We start from the raw sequence: 27,879 nt of genomic DNA on the forward strand, positions 1-27,879 counted from the left end.
AGCCAGGGGGCTTTTGAGGGGCGACCTCTTCGATGGCCAAAAGCCGGAGAATTGAGGCGCCCCTCTGCCCTGAAGGTCCTGCCGCTGAGTGACCGCGTGGTACAAGTGCTGCTGACCGGGACAAGCATTGAAGATCGGGTGAAATAAATGGTAACGAGTGAGGCCGAATGTCCAACAATGAACAGTGAGTTGGGTGAAGCGAGCATGAAGATATAAAAAGAAGCTGCCCCCTCTAAAAAGAGCAATGGGAAAGACAGCAGGGGAGGGGGTCCCTCCCAAACGCATAGACGAACGCAGAAGAAAAGAGGGGGGAGTGGAAAAATAAGCATTTAAAACTGTTTTGAGAGACTTACCAGAGTGCAGAAAAGCGTTCGGGCAAACATCAGAGGCTTTAGCAACTTGTTTGAAAAGTAAACAAATCCAAAAAGATGGCGGGGAAGAAACCGGAGAAAGAGAAGCTGTTGAAATCGAAACTTGGGGGCAGTCCTCTAACAGATGAGGTCACTGAGCTCTGAAAACCTTTAGCTGACTCCCTGAGCCCTCTGCTGGACGAGATCACTGGCATTAAACAACAACTGTCAACTATGTCAGCATACTATCAGGTATGAAGCAAGATGACAGTCTAAGAAAGTAAATGGTGGAGATCATTCTGATCTGGTTGACAGCAGAAGGAGTCATATGATCATGTCACCAGGTTAAGATTGCATCTCAGTTGCATCAGCTAAAATGATGTCACCATGAGTCAGCACTGATCACTGATTGGTGCTGAACATGTATATAAGTGTGTAAAGTACTTGTAGAGGTGTTCACTCTGTGAATGCCTTGCTGCGGAGCACTCTGCCGGATTGTACAGCGATTTGGAGTTGGAGAGTGCTATATGAACTGTGTATATATCTGTGTAAATAAATCCACTGTGAATAGTCAGCACTAGCAACCTGGTACGTGTGGTTACTAGATGCTTCATACGCTAACATCCCATTCAGGCACTGACCAGACCCCAGTATATTTAGCTTCAGCAAGGCTTTCATGGCTAGCTCAGTTCACAGTGCCATCCGAGGACAGCCACTGGGTTAAGAAAAAGGTGCAAAAGCTGGAAATGAAGCAAGCTACGGAAGCTTTTACAACTACAAATGGATAAAGAAAACTTGGTCCTATGATTCCAAGGGGTCCTGGAGAATAAAGGAGAGAATCTGAAGCAACAGCTGAGTGAAGCATTAGCCCCAATGACAGATTTGACAGCGGACTACCTTTGCAGCGAGATGGATGTGATCTACAGGTCCTGTTCATCGTACATCAAGAAAAATAATCTGCCTGGGGAGATAGTGGTCAGATTCTCAAAGAGACATGTGAGAGATACTATTTTGAAAGCAACTTCGGGAACACCCTTGAAAATTGGGGACAACAATATTAGGATCTTAAAAGATATTCCATTTGACATAAGACAGAAGAGAAACAATTATAAAGAACTGATCCTTTTCTTACAAACAAATGGCATTAATTACAGGTGGTTAACCCCAGAAGGCTTCACTTTCAAGCTCAATGATAAAAAAGAAAAGATTGACTCTGTTTTTAAAGCACACGGATTTCTGCAGACACAACTCGGGGAACCAGAAGAGGGGAAAGGGGAGGAAGAAGAAAGCAAATCTGATGGCGAGTTGGGCTCGGGGTCTTTGGACGAGGACTCCCCCCCCCGAAGTGGGGGCAGCTGCCCCAAAAGCCCATATAAACTGAGGATTAGAAAAGATAAGAATAAATAAGGGCTGAAGGACTCTGATTTGTGCCTGAAAAAATGTTGAAATAACTTGGGGATGCTCTGGGAATTTCTTTAAAGGGATGGTTAAATGACAATTAATTTAGCATAACTGACTAAGTTCATTGTATTTTTAGAAGCTTTCTTTTTTTAAAAAATAGCATGGTGTCAAGCTGATGTATGATCTCCTACTCTTGGGTTTTTAGTTAGTTGTGGGTCTTTTTTCTTTCTCCCACTAGATGTAGTTCCCTTCCCCATATTTTCTGTTGTAGCTTTGTAGTCTTTAAAAAAACCTAATAAAAACCTCCCCCCAGGGGGATGCAACAACCACAAAAAAGACTGTGCAACTGCAATAAAAAAGGCCAATGCTATGCTGGGGATTATTAGGAAGGGAACTGAAAACAAATCAGCCAGTATCATAATGCCCCTGTAAAAATCAATGGCGCGACCTCATTTGGAGTACTGTGTACAGTTCTGGTCACCACACCTCAAAAAGGATATTATAGCATTGGAAAAAGTGCAGAAAAGGGCAACTAGAATTATCAAAGGGTTGGAACACTTTCCCTATGAAGAAAGTTTAAAACGCTTGGGGCTCTTTAGCTTGGAGAACCAACGGCTGAGGGGTGACATGATCAAGGTTTATAAGATTATGCATGGGATAGAGCAGGTTGAGAAAGGCCCCGGTCACACGGGCCAGATAACATGGGGGGGAGGCGTGGCTGTTCGCCTCGGAGCAAAATAAAGTGCGGTAGCCCGATCACACGGTCCCCCGAAGCTTCGCACTTAGGCTGTTAGCTGGCAATCACACGGCGATGCTGGAGCGTGGCAAAGAAGTGTCGCAGCAAGCATTTTGCGTTTGTGCACATGCGCAGTTCCACGGAGCAGCACTGCTTTCAGTTATGTGTTTGTGCGCATGCGCTTACGAAAAACATCCTGTTTGCGATGGGACGTGGACGGGTGCCAGATGCCATGGGATACTAGCGCTCCCACGATCAGATGACCACCCCTGCCCCATGTTTTCTGGATACTAGTGCACTTTCCGCGGTACTTTTTTACTGCACATCTTTGGCAGGATGCCACGGGTTGGCCATGGGTGCGCTACGCTTCCCAGATGTTGCGGTGTGATTGCGCACCAAAAATCCACCTGACATTCTTGCCTTTAGCGCAGCAAATACTCCATGTGAATGGGGCCAAAGAAGTACTTTTCTCCCCTTCTCACAATACAAGAACTCGTGGGCACTCAATGAAATCGCTGAGCAGTTGGGTTAGAACAGACAAAAGGAAGTACTTCTTCATCCAAAGAGTGATTAACACATGGAATTCACTGCCACAGGAGGTGATGGCGGCTACAAGCATGGACAACTTTAAGAGGGAATTAGATAAGCATATGGAGCAGAAGTCCATCAGTGGCTATTAGCCACAAGGTATAGATAGGAACACTCACTCTGGGGCAAGTGATGCTCTGTCTTCTTGGTGCTTGGGGGGGGGACAACAGTGGGAGGGCTTCTAGTGTCCTGTCCCCACTGGTGGACCTCCTGATGGCACCTGGTATTTTTGGCCACTGTGAGACAGAGTGTTGGGCTGGATGGGCCATTGTCCTGATCCAACATGGGCTTCTCTTATGTTCTCTTATGTTCTTAACAGGGTTAGAAACAAGTGCCTCATTCTGCCACACTGAAGCATTTTAAAATCACTTCATTAGGCTTTAAAATGGCAGCAGGCAGCAGGTTGGACCCAGGGATGCTGTCATATCAAGTTTGGCCCTGAGATTGTGAGGATTCAGAAGTTTGGGCTCTGCAGCAGTTTCTGCTTATGTGCCATACAATTTCAACATCTGCAGAATATGCAGATTTTCATGTGGAAGAATTTAGGTATCATTACATTCTAAAGATAATTTTGTTCTTGTTTTTCAAGATGTTGTAGCATAATTTTTCTGTGCCAGAGGCATCACTCCCCTTTAGTCCTCAGTCCCTGCTGAAACTAAGCTTAAGTATGCACATTTTCCCTGTTTCCCTTTCTTTCCCCCCCTTTATTGCCTTTCAGTATTGCGTTTTAGATTTTAAGTACCTCTGGGCATAGACCTTGCTTTTTGTTGTGGCTCTGTGAAGTACCATAGACATTGATGGTGATATATCAGAAATGGTAAAAATAATATTTGGAGCATATGGGATAGGAAAAGATGGAAACAATTGCCAAAGTGTTCTCTAAATCATGAGTACACACATTTTCACACATTCTCACACATGTAAAGTACAGGTGAAGGTTCCCTTGCTCGAAAGCCAGTCGAATCCGACTCTAGAGTTGCGGTGCTCATCTCGGTTTCAAAGCCGAAGAGCCAGCGCTGTCTGAAGACGTTTCCGTGGTCATGTGGCTGGCATGACTAAACACCAAGGCACACGGAACGCTGTTACCTTCCCACTGAAGTGGTACCTATTTATCTACTTGCAATTTCTTGCTTTCGAAGTGCTAGGTTGGCAGGAGCTGGAACTAGAGACGGGAGCTCACTCCGTCATGCGGCACACTCGGGTCTCAAACTGCTGAACTACCAACCTTCCACAGCCTGCAGTTCAGCGTCTTAACCACTTGAGCCACCGCAGCTCCATCTCACACATGTAGTGAGAGTTATATATATATATATATATTTGCACACCCATAGACAACTATATTAATTTAGAGTGGAACAAAATTGTTTGAGTGTGCGTTCAGACGTGCAGCTAATACCGCAATTGGCCCAGCTCTAATTCGATTCCGATCTTTTTTATTCAGCATTGCACGACCAGACAGTTCCCCTTACCACACGCATACTCCGTGGTGGATTGTCTAGACGGCATCCACCTGAAAGAGCCGCGCGGTCGGGTTTTTTTAAAAAAAAATCTGTGCATGCGCATCTGCGCCTCAACGTGTACTTGCTTTTCCACACATGCGCTGAGTTGAATGATTAAAGCACTGCCAGTGGTACCTCTCTCTAGGTACCTTTTTAACTAATGCAGTTCATAAAATTCACGGTCCATTTAGAAACATGAAATTGTCCGGAACGTTTGAGCGGAGCTCTGCGGCTGTTGCACGTTTACACATTTATGCGCATATCGCTAAGATTTTTTTTAAATGGCGCCCGCTCGGGATGGTCTGACGTCAGACCATCCCGACAGGAGGATTGCGCGCTGGAATGATCAGATGGGGGAAAGTCCGCAATTGGGTCGTTGGGAAATGAAAACTCCAGATTTTAACTCTTTTAAGTACAGCTCCGAAGCGCGGCAAAACGGGATGCTCACTGAACAGGCACATTTCCCAGATGTTGCTGTCTGGTCATGACCTTTAAATCCACCGGTGCCTGGCGTGGATCTAAAAACCCGTCTGATCAGGACCTGAGAGAGTCAAGCTGATGACACTACACGGTTGCATTCACATGACTAGGAAACATATGCACAAACTCAACTTGTTGCCAGGTATGTGCACAATCCAAGCTTCTTCCCTGCTTCCTTTGTGCACCAAGAATTGTGGTTAAATACTAGCTCTGCTTACCTTTATCCTGTGAAAGCAGGCAATCAGGTTCCCTAGAGTTCATTTTCTGCTCCACTGATTGGGATTCTAACTCTGGATTAAAGCCTGGGTTATGATCCTGGCAAGTGGGAGAAACTAACTCTGGTTAATCTGCATACCCTCATTCATGAATCACAGATCACAGGAGTTTTGTTTAACCCTGCGTCTTGGCATGAGGAGGGATGGTGGGGGATTCAGGCACAAAGCCGAACAAGAAGCTGGCTTTGTGCACAGTTTCTTTAATTGCAGTTATATGTAATATCTAAATGAAGCCATAGTCTCTTTGCTCCTTGTAAAATCTACAGCACGATATGCAATGGGATGTCATCGCATTTGACACTCCCTGCCTCACGTTGTAGAGGCAGAGGGGGACAGACATGTAGTGCCAACTGTTTTTTGTCACTAAAAACTTGAATTCTTCTTCCAGTCGAAAACACTTGGCATGTAGAAGAAGAAGAGAAGAAATTGGATTTATACCCTGCCCTTCACTACCCAAGGGTGTCTCAGAGTTGTTTACAAACTCCTTTCCCTTCCCCACAACAGACACCCTGTGTGGTAGGCGGGGCTGAGAGAGGTTTGACAGAAACTGCTCTTTTTCAAGAACAGTTCTTATCAGAACTAGGTCATCCAGCCAGGTGCAAGTGGAGGAGTGGGGAATCTAACCTGGTTCTCCCAGATTAGAGTCCGTGCACTTAACCACTACACCAAACTAGGCAGGAGAACAGTCAAAAATGTACCATCTAGGGCTTATTAACAAATACACAACTTCATTGAGTCATGTAACAAATACAAAACTCCATATAAAGTCCAAGGGCATTATTGAAGGGCGCATGAAGCCAAGCAGGTCTGGTTCAGGTCAGTACTTGGAGGAGAGACCTCCTGGGAAATTCACATATGTTGTCTTGAGTACAGTGGTAGAAAAAAGGTGGGATATAAATGCAGCAATAAATACATCTAAACAAATAAACTAAGCATGCATTTGCCACATTGACAACAAAGAGCCTGAGGAGGTTGGTAAGCATAATGTCCAACCCAGAGTTGGTGTTCCCCATCTTTTACCCTTGTCTTCATGCCCCTGTCTGTCATACCTGACCATGCTGAGACTGCTGTGTGAGAGAAGCATTTGATCTTCCTCTCCCTTTCAGGAGAAGGCTTTAGCAGACAAAGTGATGGGTAAATCTCCCATAATGCACATGGCCTCCCTTTAATCAGTGCTTCTCTGTCCCATGCTTCCCACTTCAAGGAGATAAAGCCGCTGCTCCTTTTGGTGTTTCATTTCCCTGGCCCGTTTGTTTTCCATTCCTAGGGCAACTCAACTGTGCTCAGGTCCGGCTTCAAAGCAGTAACCACATGGATTTTGATAGGCAGGGGGTGGCTTTAAACAAAAGCAGTTATCGGCACTCACCCTGGCTCCTTGTCTGCATGGCTGAACTTAACAACATGGATAGGGAGGGCCTGATGCCCATCACAAGGCCTTAGGTCTGGCATAGAATGGTATATCTGCTTTTAATGGGCAGCACACAAGAGCTTCTGGTTATTTTGGAGAGGTTTCTGAACAGAACCCCACTTAACAATTTATTTTTTCTTCTAGCTTACCTTTCAGGGCCATATTCGTCTTCCTTTTATCCTGTCATGCCAGGTCACCTCCAGAAAGGGATGTCTGCCATACCTGTATGCTAGATTCCTATGATTTCACTTTTTTGGGAATCAGTGCTAGAGGCATATTAACTGACCGTTGGCTTGCCCTATGCAAGAGGGGCTGCTTCGGAGAGTTTATACATTTAGTACTAAATAAATAATATCAACCTTTGATAATTACGGCTTTTCTTGCCACTGCTTAGGGAGGCCTGTCTCTTTACCCTCTCCTTAACACGTCCACATTCAAGGAATGCCTGATGGTACTCTACAAAGGGAAGAAGAAGAAGATATTGGATCTATACCCTGCCCTTCACTACCCAAAGGAGTCTCAGAGCGGCTTACAAAAGCAAGAAGTGTCTCCAGATTTGGACCTGGTAGCCTTAGCCACATTTTGTCTCCAAGTGAGTTCCCTTCAGACAGCCTTTCAAAAGGCCCTGTGTACTGCTTTCTCTTAGGATAGGGCTGCCATGTCCAAATTCAGAGAGAGAGCTTGATTCTTTAGGTGCTTGGAGGCATTGAGCTAGTATGCAGCAGAAATGGCTCCCACCCAAGTACTTGGATGTCCTTTTGGCTACCCTTTCTTTCTAGGGCTGAAGGGGTGTGTGTGAAATGAGAACCCTCCATGTTAGTGTAGGTGGGAGGGAAACAAGAATGGGCCATTGAAACACTGAAGTGGGAGATGCTACTGTTGAGCTTTGTCATGCTCTCCTGGAGACTGTAAAGCCAGAGGCACAGTTTCTGGATTTAGATCTGGCAATGTTACTAGATCTACAACCACTTTTCCATCAGAGATGAGAGCAGTAGAACATCAGAGATGAGAGCAGTAGAATATCCAGGTATCACACCCACATCTATCTGGGAGGCTTCCCCATCACAAATGTGCCCTCTTGCAAACCACTCTCATATCCAGGTATCACACCCACATCTATCTGCAACCACAGCTATCTGCTCTGAAACCAAAAAATGTGTCATACTATAGCTCATCGCAGACCTGTCCAAGTGTAACTGGAAGACTTAGTGGGCTTTATTTATGTGGGCCTTTCCCAAGACTGCTGGTGTACAAACACGTGCCTTTGGCGGTGTCAGGAACTTTAGGCAGGTAATCCACACACCCAGGCTTCTTCAGAAGATAAGTGTTTATTATGGTAATGCAGAACTAAAGTACATGTAAACAACCTGTGTTAAGAATGCCCTATAATAAGATGGCTACTAACGTATAGCATATTCAAACTGCCCCCCACCTGCGAAGCCAATGAAGTTTTCTTGCACGTGCAGGCCCTGCCAGCAAGCAAGCATTTTTGTGCCCAAAGCAGTTACAGTTCCCAGGCCTGGGGAATTACAGCAAAGCATCTTCAAGGCCTATGTGGAGATAGCTGGAGCGCTAGGCAGAGAAGCGCTGAGAATGGGAGGGAGATAAAATCCCCCCTCACATTCCAACACCATGGCAGGGCTACCTGACAGGCAGCCCCATTTCAGTTGCTATCATGATTAGAGTAAGGCTCTTTCATCCCTTCTTCATTTGCTGTCCTCTACCCCGAGCCACCCTTTTGTTGCTCTCTCAGTTCCTACCTTCCTTGTCTGCCGGGCTCCCCCCCACCCTCCGCACCAGGCTGTACTAGTTAGTTACTCAGCTAATGGTTTAATTACAGACTGCCTCCACAGGGCCCTTCCATTAACCCAGCAAGGGGGAAGAAAAAATTACACAAAGAGCAGCTATGACATGCTTGCTTCCCAGTCCCCTCTCTAGCCTCCCTTTAAAGCCCTTAGAGCCACTAATGTATGCTCCCCACTAGGGGCTCTGACTCTTGCCCTTTGCAGCTGAAGGCACAGGCCTCTTGTCTGATTAGTTGTAGCACGCTGAGAGGATATGAGGAGCACTGATGGTTTGCCAGATACAGGGCCACAATATACAGCCACCCAGAACTATGCGCCCCCCCTTTGCACATCCCTTCGGGTAATGCACCAGCTCCTTCATATGCTGTCTTCAGGAAAACACAAAGAGATCAAATTAATGTGCTACCCTCAAATTTTAGTGGCAGGCCAATGCAAACGGAGCACTGAACAAATTAGCAAAACTTCTGAACTCTGGCCCTGGTAGGCCCATCAGATAACCATGTCACAGTTCTCAGTTCACACTACTGCAGATCTCTGGGAAAGGTGAGGGACACCTGCCAGGTGAGCAGTGGGACTGTGCTTCACAGTCACAGTCCGGCATGGGGATGGGATAGGGTGAGGCTGAGAAAATTAGTGGATTAGATGTGGCTGGTAGGCTGCCAGTTTCCATGCTGTACTAGGTAACTAAACTACCCATTTTTTTTCATTTACAGATAGTTATAAGAGTTTTGTGTCATGTCTGCATGTCTACAGGTCTGGTTGTATCTGAAGAAGTCTGCGTGCACATGAAGGCTAATACCCAGAATAAAACTTTGTTGGTCTTAGAGGTGACACTGGACTCAAATTTTGTGTCATGTCTGGTTAGGCATCTTTCTTTATAGAAAGATGGGTCAGTGCTTGTCCTCAGATCACTACAGCTAGAGAGAGCACACTGGCAGGTAGAGACTAGAAATGTTCACATGCGCAAGGACTTGCAATTGAGGGCGGTTACCCCCAAGCAATGTCACAGTCTCCCCACTCCATCCAGTGTAGATGCCACATAGGCCAGCAGGACAGTGACTTCCACCCCCAACAACAATGCTGCTGTCTCTGGATGCAGAGGAGAAGCTACTGCATTTCATGATGAGGCTCACTAACTTTCTCGTGGTCTTGCATCTGCCCCCTTTGGAAATGCACAAAGTGCAGACACCTACTTTTTCCTCTCTCCCTCAGACCCCCCTTCTCCTTTGCACTAGAAAAAGGCTGGTTGGGAATGCAGAAGGGGCGGGAGAAGAAAGCAAATCCCCTTGGCGGGGCGGGTTGTGATGACCTGAGAGGAAAATGCCCATGGAAGTACCTAACCAGAAGTGACATGACACTTAAGAGTACCTGTAAGTGAACACATGGAAAATGTCACATCTGGTTAGGATGTCAGTATAGCTGGGGAGCATACCTTGAGGTTACCAGGCAGGCCTCATGTGCTTCCAGTCTCCCGCAATGAAAATGGAGAGCGCCAGAGCTAAATGCAGCTGTCACACTTCCCCAAATGACCCTGGTAGTATGAGGTGCCCTATAAACAGCCACAGAGGTGGCTGTGAGGAGAAAGGAAGAACCTTTGGGTTGTGTGTTCCAAGATGAATTCCTTTCTGAGGAAGTCCAGTGCATACAGCCGTGTTCGGAAGCCATACCTCCCTATTCTCTTCAGCTGCTACTGTTGTGGAGAGAATTTTAGAATTCTGTGTCACCCCCTGTCTAAATCGCAACAATACAAATGTGGAAATAGGTCTCTGATGTCTTTGTTCCTCCTTGCTCACAAGGCTGATAGCAGAATTCAGGAGTGTGAGCACTCAGCCCTAGTATCCATGTATATATACCCAATATCTCCTCCATCAGAAACATGAACAGAAAGCTGTAGCAAGAATCTCTCTGGAAGCCTCTCTGATATCCATGTTCAGTTTTCAATTGGTTTTCCCCCTTGTTTACTTCCCACCGATACCTCTCTGGTCTCACAAAACCTTGCAAGATTCAAAAGGATTGCAAAGAATTTTCTCAGCACATTTCCCAGACCGTTTCCTCAGCTGCTGTCTGTAAAGTGGGTCACGGGTGGTGCGTGGAGCCAAGAGCTTTGTGAAAAACATGTCTGGGTTTTTAAAGACACATCTGCCTGAGTCTGTGCTGCTTAGTTTGAATATACGACTTAGCCCAGCAAATGGGGGCCAAAATCTCTTTTTTACTTCTTAGATGATGTCAGGGCACGCATCCCCTCCACAAACAGACATACAAATATACAGACGTGCCACAGTGTCAGAAGAAGGGATCCCCAACCGCTACTGTTTTGCTTTATAGATCAACAAGAAAAACAGGCTTGGATATAGGGAGATATGTTTCAGGTTGCACAGCATGTATACAGATGATAGAGAAAAGCCAGAAATCCTGGTTTAGGAGGCCATTTCTGTCCCCCATTAATCTCCAAAGCTGGGGAAATAAGCTCACAGTCTTGCTCTTCAGTGCTGTGTTCTAGTGGTATGTGCTATGCATACCTAAGTGTTTGTGTGGGGGGGAAATTACAGAAATCAATCAGGAGATGAGCTGGAACTTCAGGATTGAGCGGAATAAGAGACGAGAAGCCTCACTCTCTCATTTCGTATTCCAGCAGGTCTAAGCCGTGCTGGCCTACCCTTTGGTCTGGTTCGGCGGGAACTGGCATGTGAGGGCTATCCGATTGAGCTGCGCTGTCCGGGCAGTGATGTCATCATGGTGGAGAATGCCAACTATGGGCGCACGGATGACAAGATCTGCGACGCTGATCCCTTCCAGATGGAGAACGTCCAGTGCTACCTTCCCGACGCCTTCAAAATCATGTCCCAAAGGTAAGAGCCACTGTAAAATTTCAGTGGAGGTTGGGGCAGTGTTTCTTTTCCCCAAGCAGCTTTCCCTTCAGGGAAAGTATGCCTCCCCCATTCACAATTGCTATTTGTCCTGCTGGGGAAAAAACTTAGTTGAGTTTTTGCTGGCAGATCAGAAAATCAAAATAGGAGAAAGGGTTAACCCCCCCCACCCAAGGCAAAATCCCAATCCAGTTTGACTGTCCCTCCTCCCCACACCAGTTGCTTCTAAAATAAAATTAAAGATACTAGGAATCTGATCATGTATCTCCACCATCTCTGAGCCTAATTACTTGTTATGCTGTCCTTGCATCGTGCCCAGGTCTGCCGCATTCTGTCAGACATGCCCTTCCATGATTGGGACTCAAGTTCCCCACTAACCAGGTTCCTGATTCAGCCCATGTTGTGTGGGGAGAGGGGGTTTAGATCTTTTCTCCCCCATAGCCCTTTCCCCAACATAAAACAACCCCCAGTTGGGAAAACATACTTTTGCCCTAACAGAGTATGTGATTTTGCCAGTGTGGCAAATCACAGCTCCTGGGGCCTTTTCAGTGCAGGGAACAGCTGTCTAAAGTGACTGTCCTTGGCTCCAATCCAAACCACATCTTCCTGGGAATTGAGTTCCCAGCAGGGAGATCTCAGCATGTGGCTGAAGTATTGTCATAGTAGACTTGGACATGATGTCAGGACTGTTTAATGTGTAGTTGGGCCCTAAGACAAACAGTTTTCCTCTACAGATGAGTTACAGGCTGAAATGCAAGAGATAAAAAATTCTGAACATGGAAGAAGCCATAATTGGACTTCCGCAACACATCTTGAAACCCTGTCAGTTAGACAGTGTACTATCTGAGGTTTACCATGAACCATGCTGCATCTTTACTAACCCAGCAGTAAAAGGTATTTGCTTAATAAACACCACTCAGGGAAGGTAGGGTTACTGTTTTTAACGATCCTTTTCAAAAAATCAGGCTTGATGCCCTGGATGTTTCTCGCTCACACCTCTGTGTAGTGCTTCACATGTATTCCTGTGAATTCTACGTCTATCTCCTATCACTAACTGTTTTCAAGAATTTTGAATCAGCTTAGGCAGTTAGCTGCTGACACTTTAAGGAAGTGCTGTGGTTTGCAGAGTCTCCAATGAACTGTCACTCTTAAGTGTGGTCAAAACATAAAGGCTTGCAAATGTAATGAGATAAGTTATATATGAAGTATCCCAAAGAGCACTTCCATGGGCCACATTTGTTATTCATTTTGACTCTACAGAAATGAAGGATTGCTATGATCATATTTCAAACAAAGCATGCAATGTACCCTCCGGTGAAAAATCAGGTAATGTACCCTCCGGTGAAAAATCAGGTAAACTGCAACTCTGGGAATCTGGACTTTGTTTTCTTTTACTGGTTTATCCATTTTACATAGTTCCATGTTTGGGGAGGACATGCATGCAGAGAATTTCTGATAAACACTTTGAAACAAACGGACAGTCTGGAGGCAGCTTCCGTTACCCAGAGACTGGCACTTCTTCTTTCAGTGCAATTTGCAGTTCCTATCTATGCTCCCCAGTTTCTCTTATCTATCTCTGCTGCACCCCAAAGGAGTCCCGACTTCTTTCCCCCGATCCATGTCAAAGAAACTGGAACAAGAGCTCAAGCTGCAGTGGAGAAAATGGAAGATGAACAAATTGTACACCTGAAATAAAATATACAAAAAATATATTTGTTATTACATTTCTGTCCTCTAAAATATATGGGTACATGTGTACTTGCTTGGTAATGTACTTGCTTGGATAAATACAGGAGCAGAAAGGCTGTGTGAGATGCTTACGTGCAGACGGATGGCAAATACATAAAACAGAAGAATGGCATAGGGGATGGAGTGACATACTCCAGATCATTGCCTTTGATATGAGGGGAATTCCAGAAGTTGCAATAACATGGCATTATACAAAGACATGATACTGAATGATTCATTTTCCCCCCTTTCCAAAAGCTTGCTAGGGACAATTTGCAAAGATTCAGCAGAGCAAGTGAATGCATGTTACATTTCTTTGGAACTGATTCACGTTTCTTCCTTTTTTTGGCTTGTTTCAGATTTTGAGTTTTTTGCCAGACCTACCCTGAATTAGCATGTTGTGACTGTTGGCGTGCATAGGTCTGCCATGCATTCAGATTCTCAGCAACAATGTCGCTTTTTGCACTCAGTTACTAACAAGCATCTGGGCAGGTGGTGAACCTGAGGTCATTAATATACAGGTTTTTCTCAGAATAGGGGTTTTCTTAGTTTACTTAGTTTAAGCCATCTTTTACTAGGGCTCAGTTCTGCAAGAAATATTTTCAGTGCCATGGCTGAACTACAGAGCGAAGTAGAGTAATAATAACACTAAAGAGAGTGACTCTGAGCATGTGCAGGATGAATTTTCTTCATTACCGAGCCAGCAGCCAGCCCTCTACATACCTGTTACTGGGGAGGGTTGCCAAGCTCCAGGTAGTGGCTGGAGATCTCCTGGGGTTACAACTGATCTTCAGGTCACAGAGTTCAGTTCACCTGGCAGAAATGGCTGCTTTGGAAGGTGGAGTCTATGGCCTTATACCGCACTGAAGTCCCTCCCCTCCCTCCTCAGGCTCCACCCCCAAAATCTCCAGATATTTCCCAACCTGGAGCTGGCAACCCTATTACTGGGGCTTAATTATTTTAAGTCAGAGCGTCTGGCTTCCGGCTGGATTTGATACCTGGAACCTCTGTTTTTAGAACTGAAGTACAGGGAACAACTCTCATCTGTACTTAACAGCAAAATGCACCAACCAATTGTTATTAACAATATTAGATGGTTAATTTATTACCAATACCATTATTGGAGTATTTACATGCCATCTGGATTTTTATTTCTGTCATCAAGCATTAACCAATAATTATACAAATTGTTTCTGTTGCTAAGCAGCTTTGTCTTGGGCTTACAGTTTGGTGTAGTGGTTAAGAGCAGTGGAGTCAAATCTGGGGAACCAGGTTTGATTCCCTACTCCTTCACCTGAAGCCAGTTGGGTGACCTTGGGTCAGTCACAGTTCTCTCTCAGAGCTCTCTCTCTCCACCCCACATTGAGGTAGGTTGGGCTGAGAGAGAGAGCTCTGAGAGAAATGTCTGTTGTAGGGAGAATGTCTGTTGTAGGGAGAGGAAAGGAAGGAGATTCTAAGCCGCTCTGAGACTCCTTTAGATAGTGAAGAGCCAGGCTATAAAAAACAACCTTTCTTCTTCTTCTTAAACTCCAGAATCCATTTGCCCCAGAGGAGCCCCTGTTAAACTCAGTGGGATTTTCCAGTGCAACTGGGTTGCTAGGCTTCATTTGAGCCAGGGCTTGGCCCAGGCCTGCACAACATGGGATTCCCCCAAGTTGAATGCAGTCTACCATCTGTGTAATATGATCTGAAAGATGCTTGCCTTGTCAGCCCTGCTGGTTTTTGAAGCCCCAGGAAGACAACAGAGGCAGGATTTGTATTGAGCCCCCTGAAAGGATCCCATGCTGGGATGCTGTGTTTGTCTTGGTAGGTTAACATTTCTGCGCATTATGGGCTTATCCCCATAACAAGCTTTCAAGTACCAGAACTTAGCCCTGAGACAAGCAGCCTTTAACTATGTGCTTTTTGCTACCCAGTACAACCGAGCAATTACAATTAGGCACTGCCTGTCTGAGATTCAAAATAAAGCTACACATTAAGAAATATCAGATAGCAAGTATTGCATTTGCTGGACCGTGCAGTCACAGACACAAGCTTTAGGGGGAGACTTCAGAATATAGATTGCATATTTGAATGCTTTGTTCATAAAAATTCCCTGCATATAGAAAATAAGGGTACCAGGAGGAAGGCAGGCCAGGACCCTTCTACTAGACCTTTCCACATATACAATATTTTGTGTGTGTGGTGGAATATTTAGACTTGCAGTCCCCTCCCCTGCCCACTGAATTGCGCGATCACAAGTGGTGCAGTCACAACTGGTACTGCCTCAGATGTGTAACACTGCCTTTCAGTGGAGGATCTTCCAGTTTTGACATATTAATAAATGCAATGTATTTAGAAAAAGACCAAAGGAACAGGGCATGTATAGAAGAATTCATCTAGAGTTATACCATTATCCCATACTGGGCAGAATGTGTAGCATTTACTTGGAATTTCCAAGTCAATCAAGAACTAATTAACATGTAGATTAAACAATGAGAAAGTGGCAGGAAAGGACACATCAACTTAAAATCTTAGCAGGATTAGCCAGGGCCCCAGGGTATTGACTATGCTATCTGATAGGAAAGTCTGCTAGGAATTTGAAGTGAAAGCAATAAAATAGATTATGATAATTTCACTATACAATGTGGGAACAAAAGGACAGTTTAGTTTGGGAAGCATAACCTTTAGTCTGATGCAGGTTTATCAAGAAGTCTCTATTTACAGTCAGGGTGACTTTCTATCATAACATGTAGATGGTGCAGCCCTCTACTAACTCTCTTGAGCTCCCCTTCAGAAGCAGAGCCCGGTGAAATGGTCACCAGTTTTCTTACCAATGCTCCATGCAACAGAAGCCTGGGGATAATTTCTCCAAGTTGGGCCCCATTGATAATGTGACAGAATCCAGCAGAAGTCAATGTTCCCCACTCCACCACTAGTTCAGCATGTTATACCTTATTGGTCATAGATGCAGGTTCCTGTGGGCTGGGGGATTTATTTGTTCCTCTTTGACATGGAGGCCAGTGGTCCTGTTTTGATAAGGAATGCTAGGAACACAGCGGGATGGTATCTTGGAGAAGGACATGTAGGTACCTCTGATGCTGTGAAGAGTGCACCAAGTAACTGTAGCTGAGATACGATCTGCAGCCAAATATATGACTGGGTGGTTCAAATCCGTATCTGATGCTTAGCCTCCGTCTACCTTAGACATTTTTGCTTTACCTGCTCCTTTAGCTCTCAAGCCGTCAGTGTGCCCTTCAGTTCATGTCATTCTTGCCAGTGACCTTGTTCTTTAACTCTCACTAAGGCCCACGTGGGCCCCTTTTCCCTGGCTTTTTCTTCTTTTTTACTCTCTGGCCACCCATAAAGGATGTTACGTGCAGGGAGAAAAGGCCCATCCAATGAATCAAGGCACTGGAGCGCCTTTCCTGCAAAGAAGGGCTAAAAGCACTTGGGGCTCTTTTTTGAATTGAGAAGAAAAGATGGTGAATAAAATTGTTCATGATACAGGGAAAGTGGATGCAGGGTTTGTTCATGAACATTACCCGAGATCTCATCAGCTCAGCCACTGGACACTTCCTGGCAGCAGGCAGTAGCCAGTTCGTATATGACTTTTTAACATTTTTATACGTACAGTATCAGCTATGGGTAAATAGCATTTCTCATATTTGGGCCTCTGAAAGAATCTTGCAGTATTCTCCACAGTGAGCAATATCGGTACCTTGACAGTGCTAGCTAGCTCTATTCCTCTCTTTCCCAATTACTTATCATTGTTCCTTCCCACCCCACCTTGGGTCTTCGCATCTCAACCCTTGCTTCTGACTCCCTCTGTTAAAGCCACACACACCCCATACCATGCGGTGGCTCAAGTGGTTAAGACGCTGAACTGCAGGCTGTGGAAGGTCGGTAGTTCAGCAGTTCAAGACCCTAGTGTGCCGCATGACGGAGTGAGCTCCCATCTCTAGTTCCAGCTCCTGCCAACCTAGCAGTTCGAAAGCAAGAAATTGCAAGTAGATAAATAGGTACCACTTTGGTGGGAAGGTAACAGCGTTCCGTGCACCTCAGTGTTTAGTCATGCCGGCCACATGACCACGGAAACGTCTTCGGACAGCGCTGGCTCTTCGGCTTTGAAACGGAGATGAGCACCGCAACCCTAGAGTCGGATTCGACTGACTTTTGAGCTTTACCTTTACCTTTACCTTTGGCCATACCATTTGGTTCTTTGAAGGCAAGGAATGAGTGTTCCACACAGGAAGCCCCGAGGAAGTAACTGGGCATGGGGGGGGGGGAGTCTGTGGTGCTGGAAGCAGCATCCTCTCAGCCCTTGTCCAACCATTTAGCTGGCAAATTCAGTTGCAGCAAAGCAGGTGGCAGCTGTCCTGCCCCCGGAGACCTTGGCTGATACTGGCTCCAGTTGCTTTGGCAGCCGACAGCCCCTGGGAGCCCCCCCCCCCCACTGCCTCTGCCTGTTGCATCAGCCTTTCAAGGGAGAGCAGGTGGCAGGCGATAACCAAGTGGGACATGGGGGTAGTCTCTTTCTGGACCTGAACGAGGGCGAGAACCTAATGATGAGAAAATGGGGCATGCGACGGCTGCCTGCTTTATCTGATAATTATTGCATGAAAAGGTGGTCTAAATAAATAAAAATAAACTGGTTTTAAAAGGCTTGGGGTTGGGGGGGGGGTTGTGTGTTTTAACAGTTAAGTACATAAGGACTAGTTCGTACTGCTTTCCCAGGCTTCATTAACTTAAGGAAGCTGAGAACAAGTTCAGGGTTTTCTTAATAAGATGGACCAATTTTTGTCTAGATGAACCTTATTATCTGTTAGCATGGTAAGGAATGGCAGAGTCACATCTCATTCCTGCATGAAAGCTTGCAGGTCAGGTGGTGAATGACTGAAATTTCAGTGATATGTAGGAGGTCTCCCTTTTGAGTATTTGTACAAAAATGTGGTTAGAAGCATTATTTGGACAAACAAAAGAACATAGATGGTTTATTACCACACAGATGCCTGCATGCACCTATGGGTTAATGTACATTTACTTAAGGAGCTGCGGTGGCTCAAGTGGTTAAGACGCTGAACTGCAGGCTGTGGAAAGTCAGTAGTTCAGTGGTTCAAGACCCGGGTGCCGCAAGACAGGGGGAGCTCCTGTCTCTAGTTCCAGCTCCTGCCAACCTAGCAGTTCGAAAGCGAGAAATTGCAAGTAGATAAATAGGGACCACTTCGGTGGGAAGGTAACAGCGTTCCGTGCGCCTTGGTGTTTAGTCATGCCAGCCACATGACCACGGAAACGTCTTCGGACAGCGCTGGCTCTTCGGCTTTGAAACGGAGATGAGCACCGCAACCCTAGAGTCGGATTCGACTGGCTTTCGAGCAAGGGAACCTTTACCTTTACCTTTTTACATTTATTTAATGTTCAACATGTGAATTTAGTGTGGATAAAGGACATTTTGCTTGCTCATCAGTAAAGTTGTCAGATGTCCCTTCAGTTAGAGGGCCGTCTATCATTACACAATATCGCAGTGGTCAAATGCTGGCTACAGTCTTTGATACGTAGCCTTTCTTTTACAGCAGTGAAAAACTAGCCTGTTCGGTGTTTGACATCTGTAAAGTCTTTTGCAGGCTGGTTCTGGAATGGGGTGAATGAAGTGCTTTATATGTGCTTTATAACACAGGAGTCATGTAACAGTCATGCCTGCCCACTGCTTGCAACGGCTTCATACCTGAGAATACAATTTGTATCCGAAACAAAATAGCAACTGCAGAGGTTCTTATAAGAGTCTGAAATGGGCAACAGTGGTGTCAATCAGTGCCATCTAGTGGCTTCTTTTAGAATAACACAATGTGCTGCTATTTTAAATGACCTGTTCCTCTCTTTTCTTTTGCAGGTGCAATAACCGGACACAGTGTGTGGTTGTGGCTGGCTCAGATGCATTCCCAGACCCCTGCCCTGGCACTTACAAGTACCTGGAGGTCCAGTATGACTGTGTGCCCTACAGTGAGTCCATTTCTCATTGTACTCTAATGCTTTACCTTATTTCTGTTCTTGTTCCAAATAAGATCCCCAGCTGACCAGGGAGGAGAGACTCCCCTCCCCCTTAGTGCACATCCAGCCAGTATTGGTATATTACATGGAGGAAGGATGCATTTGGAAGACTAATTCACTAGACCTGGAACAACGAACTCTGACTTATGTTTCTGTTGTGCAGGAAAGGGTAGTCCAGAGTGGCTTAGTGGGATGCAACAAACTGTTGACTTCTGAGAAGAGAATTAAATCTGGGAAAACTGAGCAACATCTGTATGCTCGTATGGGTTGACATGACTGCTGCTGCCTTAGTTTACCTGCCTTTTCTTCCCTACTGAAGTATTGCATACTTGGAATTTAAGTATTTGACTGGGAAGAAAATTGTGGTTTTAAATTTGAGGCATAGTATTTCTGGACAATGAGTTCCTTTTGTCTGGATTTAGGGTGAAGGTTGGACACCAGCTCAGTTTCTAGGTTATTATAGGACCCTAGATCCTTAAGAAGGGTGCTTATAGTAATGAATACTCTATCCCCAGCTTCTTTCCCTGTGTTGGCTGATTGCATGACAACATAGGCCTTTCTTCAGAGGGTTACCCAATCATCTCTGTATTAGAGCCTCACCCCACACCAAATCCATCTTTCAGAGAAGTAAAAAGACACTCAGGGAAACCCTGATCCTCAGAAGAGAGAACATCACTTTATGTGTGCAGGCCTACACATCTCTGTATGCAAGGTGTATGTCCTTGAATATACATGCCCTCAATATGCAATGTATGTTTGCAACAGCTATACATCTGTGAGGATATGTGTGGTTCTATAGCACTTATCTCATCCATACTGAATGTGCATACTTGGTGCATTGGGTGAGTGCCTGTGTGGGCATATACACTTGTGTGCTGACAGTGTATATGCATGTTCATATGGATACCCTTTTATGCATACGTCCATTTCCATGTTTGTATGCAAAGGATGCACACAAACTCTGAGTAAGTGTGTGTGCATATGCATGTTTCAGTGTATTGGAGTGTGCTTATAGAGTTGTGGGTGGTTCTCCTATGTACAAAAGAATCATAATAATCATCTGGGAGGTGGGAGCCAGTTTGGACTGCAGTTTTGGCAGTACTAAGGAAGGGTGAAAGGAGATGGAGGTGACACGGGTACTAGTACCTCTTCTTAACAGAGAACCAAGCTGAGTGTGCTTGTGGGGCATGGCTTCTCCAAAGATATGGCTGTCATTGTTGACTAAGGCCGTTATTTGTACCCTTGTACTGTATGCTTGTAAGTAGATGGGTGGCTGTCTCTGTGTGTGCCCACCTGTGTGTGGACATCTCTGTGAATGCTCACATGGTGGATGTGAATTCCTAAGCACAGAAATATTGGTGGCCCTGTATGTGTTCGTATGCATGGTTACTGAATGTGGGGCATGTGTATTCTGTGTGCGTTTCCACCACCACTTGAGTGTGTCTTAAGCACAAACCTATTGGCATCCACACCAATAATCCATGGTGTCCAGGGAACTGAAATGGAGCTTACTCCACTTTTCCTTGGGTAAAAAGAAAATAAGGAGACACTGTCTTAAAAGAACCTCTTCTGAGAAGTCAGTGGTGTGCAACTATTTTTTCTATAGGAAAACAAGATAGTAGCAGATGATGTCCTGCTCAAGTGGCCAGCTCTGGGTTGGGAAGTAGCTGGAGATTTGGGGGGTGGAGCCTGGGGAGGGTAGAATTTGGGGAGGGGAGGGATCTCAGCAGCGTATAATGCCACTGGTTGAGTTCAGACGGGCAGTTTGAAGCGGGAGGGAGTCGTGGCAAAAAAGACCCGGAACAAACTATTCCGGGTTTTCCCGTTCACACTGCAGCAACTGATGTGGGAGCATACCGGAAGAAGGCGCAAGGGAGCGTTCACACTGTTGGTCCGGAGGCACGGCTGTAAGGCGCGGCTTTCTTTTTTTGTAATCTGGAGATCTGCGCTTATGTGCATGAGCACATAAGAAAACCACGGCTTTTGGTGTTCACACTTTGTTAGGATGGGATAATTGCGCTTTCCAGGGTTTGAGACCACTTTCACTCGGGAGCGAAGCGTTACAAGATGGGTTCAGTACAAGTGGGGAACGCCCGACAGATGTGCCTGTGTGAATGGCCTATTTAATCCGGATGTGAAACCTTCCTCACACGCGCCTATATTGGGGCAAACTGCCCGTCTGAACTCGACCACTGAGTCCACAGTCTGAAGCAGAGGTTTTCTCCAGGACAACTGATCTCTGGAGTAAGTTGTAATAGCAGGAGGTCTCCAGGTGACACCTGGGGGTTGGCAGCCTTCAATAGACTGAGTGAAGGCAAGGCTGTTTTCTCTGGCACGAGAGAGGTTTGCCAGCTTCTATGGAATATGGGAAGCAGGGGGAATATTTTTATTTTGTGAGGGTTCCTTATCATGTAGAACTTACATTTCATTTATGTTAATGCAACAAGCATAGTTTATTTTGTGATGTGCCTCCATTCCATAACTAGGCTACGTTAACTTATCTGTGGCTTTTGGGCCACTGGGGGGTGGTCGGTCCAAGCTAAGGTTGCTAGCTGTCTCTTAATAGGAGGTGATCCTCTCATTTCAAAAGACCATAACAGAACCACCCTACTTACTCCGCGCACCACAGCCCCCTGAGCTCCTCTTTAGAAACATTTGGCAATCCTAATCCAGGCTGAGGTGCAAGGTTTTGGATGTCCCTCCTCCCTGGGTCAGCAGATCATACATCCTCCTCCTTTCCCACTCTGTATTGCTTGGGTGTACTGAGAGGCTTGCTCCTTCTCTTTTGGTCTCTTGTACACTCTCCATTGGGGCTAAGGTCCATGGGAGGGGGGGTCAGTATCACAGGGTATGTCCCCCTTCCCCTCCCCGCTAATGCCCCTTTGGTTTCTCCTCACAGATGAAGCAGAGAAGAGCAGAGCAGGGCAGGCATAGCCTCTTAACCTCTTAACATTCATTCCTGCCCCTTTTCCTTCCAGCTGCCGAATGGCTTCGAAACAAATCAATCAACGCTCATCTCAGGGTGTAACCAGCTCTGACTCCTCACAGTTAACAGCACTGGGGATCCACAAAACCAGCAATGGGTGATAAAAGCTGCTTAGGGCATAACCTGGGGGATGAAAGGCAGCGGGAGAACGGATGACATGAGACATGCTGGGAGCAGGTGTCAGGGCTGATTGGCAGGGAGCACAACTGAGCATGGTAGAGTCATTGACACTGAGCGCCCCACACTGTGTGCATACCAATACATGCATTTGCATATATCCTTGCACATTTCATAATACCTGCACAGTAAAGGTTTACAGGCAATCACATTCCCCAGCTCCTTCACACATTTTCATACAAATAGACAGGCATGTACACAAGCACACACTAGATCATAGCGGCATAGGTGCACATAGATGTTTTGCATACATACTTACTTCCATATTTGCCCATTCATTCATATGTCACATGTGAACATTTATATACTTACAGAATATATGTCTGTATTCCAGGGTATGTAGTTGTTTGTCCCCAGTTACACATGTTCCCATACGCATTCATGTATGTGCACACTTTTGCATAGATAATGCATGTGCATTTCACATGCAAACTTACCCATGTTCCCATATACAGTCATATATGTAAAAGCCCTGCTCACATAGATAACTCATCTGCATTCAGTTGTATCTTGACTTCACACAGGAAGGCTAACATAACCAACTACTCCAAACCTGAAAATCAGGGCAACCGCTGAAACTTCTTCGAGTGAAAGTGGGCATCTCTTCCACATGTCTCTTTTATACTGGACATCCTGTAGATTCACAATTCAGCTCCTGCCACAAGCATGGTCCAACCCGTCCCTGTGTTTGCTTCTGCTTTCTGCCAGCTGCTTCCCCCTGCCTCTTTATGCAGGGAAGGGCTCGATCCAGTGCTGTTGCCTTGATGGGATCAGGGCTGGGGCAGGTGATGGGAGGGGGAAGGACAGGAAGCTGGAGACCCAGGGGGGGGGAGAAGGGTGGAGAAAGCAGGGATGGCAGAGGTGGGGGGGGGGCTGTGTTGTCAGACTCGTTTGCTTCCTTCCTTTGCAGCTGCCTCCACTCTAACCAGACACCGAATCTTCCTTCCTCAGGGGCCAATCTGACATGTGGAAAAAAAAATTCATTCAATGTGTCTGATTTTTAGTTTTGAATTTTTTAAAAGTGGATTGTTGTTACTGTGTTGATATTTTTCAAAACGCAACCTCCCTCTTCCCTTCCTTCTGCCAGCTCCTTCCCCCAGCTTTCTCCCCGTCTTCTTTCACTCCCAATTTTCTGCTGCTTGCTCTCTTTGCTTTTTTTCTTGGTCCAGGGCTGCTTTGTTTCCCCTCTGTGGAGGGATTTTAAAATTACTCACTTCGGGTATTTAAGGAACTTGCTGGCTGCCACCGCTCACTCAACAAAACAGTTGCTTGCACAATAATGTAGTGTATCCCAGGTGCTCTCCCAAGATGCAGAGAGTTTTTTTCCAGGCTTCACCAGACAAACACAAAAACCAGGCAAATATGGGGGAGTTATAGGGAGACTAGCACTCTGCTCAGTCTGGGATTTGATGCCAAAATGACAACTCCAACATCCAAACAGGAATTTTGACCTGAACCAGAGTCACTACCTAACCCAGGAAGTTTTTAGCTGAAATACATTTTCCTTACCGATCTATATGGATTTAGGAAAGGTTTACCTTAAGGGCGGATAGACTGCAGACAGACAAAAAAGTTAATGGTGAAGGCAGACATAATATTTAAAAAGAAGCCATGGCAGGTTCTTCCTCCCATAATATGAGCTCAGCTTCCTCTGAATTTGTAATTTGTATGACAGATAGATATTCTTTTGAGTCAAATGTTGAAGCAGCCTTAGCTCCTAGCCCCATGCTTCAATTGAGCTGCCTCCTTTTTATGCATCACATGTATGTTTAAATTACATTATTTGCTTTACGTACCTATATATTTAAAGTTAATGACTGTGCAGGTGTCTAGATGACATCATGGGTATTGTTCAGTCAGTTCCATCCATAGTGGGCTTTTGCTGGCAACTTTTAGAATCGGAGTTTGACAGGGAAGCTGGGAAAGTATGTTTGTATTCAATTCAATGAGGACATTTCTGACCTGACCCCACTACTCTACGAAATGTTATATCTGTCTTCACCCAAAGAGAGATAAAAATTGTTTGAGAGTTGCTTCAATCTCACTGGTATACATTTCTAGCGTGGCCTCTGGTCAAACAGGTTTTTCAGACCTTTGAAACAATATAAAATATCTGCTTACTGGAGGTAAAAGTGGAATATGCACATAGAGAGCAGTGGCTCCCTCTTTCTGGTTGTCTTCTTCTCTTTGAAAAAAATGGTCTCCGGCTTAAATTGAGATCTCTTTTCTACCAAGCTTGTAATGGCTTTCCCCAAATATCCCTGTGAATGGTAGTCCAGCAAGGGTGCTAAGAATTCCCTTATTATAGTTTCCCTGTCACCTCATAGGACTACAGTTCCCGGTGGGGTTTGGTTGGAAGCCATGACAGCTGAATGGGCTTGAAATGGATTTGAACTGACTTAGTGCCCCAGGCACTGGACAGACAACACGGGCTAGCCAGTGTCTGTGTCACAAATGACATTGAGGTGAGAGTGATTACAGAGTTAAAAATGAGATAAGCATTGAATATGTTGTTGCAGTATAAAAGGCAAATATTGTGGATTGGCAACACAGAAGAAGTGGTTCCAGTGTGTACTTCTGGCACTGGTTTGACTGCAGCTAGAAATTTGCATTCAGTTCTGAGCAACATTTTTAAGGAGAATGAGGAAAAAGTGGAGAAAACTCAAGAGACCACAAAGAATATTGAAGAATGGAAAGGACAAAGGAGCCGCATAAAGAATCCTCAGGAAGAGAACACTGAATGGAATATTGTTAACAGCCTTGAAATATTTACATTTAAGATGGCCTATGGAAGACAGCAAATAACAGTTCCACTATCATTGAGGGTAGGGCTAAAGGGAATGGATTTAAGGTACAGGAGACTAGATGTATGCTAAACCTTAGGAAATACTTGTAATCAAAGGAGCAACTAAACATTGGAATAAATTGTCAAAGGGATATACAGATTCCCTTTCATTGGTGTTTTTTTACTCGGTGACTAGATCTATCAGAACTTTAGTATTCTGGCATTCTGCCTTAACAGGGACTGGGTGATCTTTAAAGCCCCCTTCTAGACCTATACCTAAGCACCTAAGCGTCATGACTCCAGTTGTTTTCTCTTCAGCCTTCTGGTGTTGCCAAAATGGGATGCCCTTGATGTCCCTGCCAAAGTAGTTATGTATGACCCTGTTTTCCTCAACTGTGTTTGTGGGTGTGTCCTCACTTTTATATTCCCCCACCCCCACTCTCATTCCTTCATCTCTTCTTTTGGTGTTTTGATTCCACCTCAGGAGTCAGAGTAGGACATGATGTTGTGATACTGCTGGGGAGCAGCTCTTAAAGACAAGCCCCACAGTCTATCTAGCCTCAGAGTTCTGTTGCTCACATAACCAGCAAACAATACAAGATTTTATTGCCAACCCTGCAATATACAACAGATCTCTTACCTTAGCCTCAGTTTCTCGCCTCTCTTCAGAGAAGAGACCTTCTCACTCTCACCTGGTCTACAAGAACTGGTCTCATGGCATTCATGTAGCCTTATGTACTTCATGTATGTGAGCCAGCTCCAGAGAATTAGTCATGCCTTTTAATGTATAACACCATATAAGCATATTTCCTGCTAACAAATTGTGCAGTCCCCCCTGTCCCAACTTTTGGGGGCTTGGATGAAAATTGGTATATCGTGTACAGGAGTAGCTTATGTCATCCACTACCGTAGCATTCATATTGGGTCAAGCTAAGACCTTTTGCAGAATTGGCACACCGTCCTTTGTAGGTTCATTTGAGGAGGTTCAGGAATCTGAAACATATTTCTCAGAGGGAGCAAGAGCCAATAGAAAAGCCAAAAATATAATAAAATATGGTGGTTCCTTAAAAAAAACCAACCTGGTATTTTCCACTTGTTTGGCTCTTTTGCTATGGGGGCTGAATATAGAGTTATTTTATATTAATCTGAATAACAAACTCTCTGAACATCTTTCACCCTGCTTCTTACATTATCTCCATATTCTCAGTTTATTCTCAATAAAATAGTCCATAAGGCACAACAGCTTGTTGGATTTATTATCTCCATAAAACATTAATTTTCATATATGACCCTTAAAACAAGTCAAAGCATTTCCTCCTTTACATACATGGGGAGCTGGGAACCACGTAGATCCATAAATTATGATTAAATGACAATGCTGTAGCAAATTGTGGATTGCAGTTCTAGTCTTCTGGGCCAAAAAGCAGAGTATTTAGTTGTTTCTGTTTTCTTTCTTCAGTCTGAATTGTATTAACAACATTAAGTCAAAAACAAAAACAGAATCTGTATAATACCTTTTATTCGGCCTAACCAAACTGGTTGTTTTGTGCCAATTTGATTGGTCTTAATAAAAGGCATTACACAGATTTGTTCTTGTTTTTGGATTTTGTGTAAACAAATATGGGTGTACAACTTTTTCTGCTTTAACTGAATTAAAACCAACCTTTTTACTAATTATCCAGGGAACCATTAATCCAAGTGAGGAAAAATGTTCCATCTGTATTTTGCTGAACATTAAATTGTGAACAGAATTATAAAATAAAGGAACAACTATTGTTTAGAAAGTAAATGAAAATTTCAAATAAAACATTTGGTTGAAAATGGTCTGAGCTTTAACTAATAGTTGTAGTACTTCTGAGCTGCTGAGTATTACTTTATAGTATATCCGCAGCTCTGAGTCCAACAAATAACTTGTATTCCAACAAATGAAAGACAAGATTAAACTTCTCTAAGAAGTTCACCAAAACACAAGAAAAGAGAACCGTAGAAGCAGAGTTTGAGGATTCTGTAAAGCTCATCTGTTGCATTCTCTATATACCTTTTTCTAGTCATTGGGTGTCATGAGGGCTGCTCTGACATTTCAAATTTAAAAAGCCACCTTTTTGAAATAGTCTTCTGTCTATAGAATATACTCATTGGGACACAGTTAAACCCAGTAATATCTACAAAGAATTCTGTGAAATGCTCTTTTGTCAGCCAGGTATTCATTCTATTCCCTTCCTTTCTTATGCCAGTGTTGATCACAGTTCGTTTTTTTACAAAATGGAGACAAAGTTAGCCTCCAACAAAGTCAGCCTCCAAAAATCTTGCCTTCATTGCTCTTTCTGTTAAGAATTCACCTTCCAAGATGAGCAGTAGTTCTATTATGATCTTTTTCTTACAAGAACATAAGAAAATCCCTGCTGAATCAGTAGAAAAGAGCAAGAGTCCAGTAGTTCCTTAAAGATGAACAAAATTTGTGGCAGAGTATGAGCTTTCATGAGTTCCTGCTCACTTCTTCAGATACAGCTAGAATCTGAGTCCATCGGTCCTTATATCTTGAAGAATTGAGTGATTTCAGATGCCAAATGACAATAGTAGCTGAATGACAATACCTGGTGGGATTGAATTAGGTGTGATATGCAGATGGATAGTAGGCATGGAGAAATCAGCAGCTGTAATGAGACAGGAAACCTAGGTCTCAACTCAGTCCAGGAGGACGTATTGACTTGAGTTTCGTTATCAGTTGCAATTCAGCGGTCTCTCTTTCTAACCTCCCTTTGAAATT

General features: G+C 44.7%; 1 protein-coding gene across 1 annotated transcript in view; it reads left to right on the forward strand.

Annotated features, from left to right (window-relative positions):
* The window catches only part of ADGRL1 (adhesion G protein-coupled receptor L1), a 105,331-nt gene that overhangs the window by 14,687 nt on the left and 62,765 nt on the right, over positions 1–27,879 (forward strand). The window contains exons 2-3 of the mRNA XM_015418056.1: positions 11,175–11,391; positions 19,007–19,116. Coding sequence (XP_015273542.1) covers positions 11,175–11,391; positions 19,007–19,116 — 327 coding nt within the window. The remainder of the gene's footprint in view (positions 1–11,174; positions 11,392–19,006; positions 19,117–27,879) is intronic.

This window comes from Gekko japonicus, unplaced genomic scaffold (genome assembly GCF_001447785.1).
Source record: "Gekko japonicus isolate JY-2015 unplaced genomic scaffold, Gekko_japonicus_V1.1 scaffold1356, whole genome shotgun sequence".
In the NCBI taxonomy this organism is placed as follows: Eukaryota; Metazoa; Chordata; class Lepidosauria; order Squamata; family Gekkonidae; genus Gekko; species Gekko japonicus.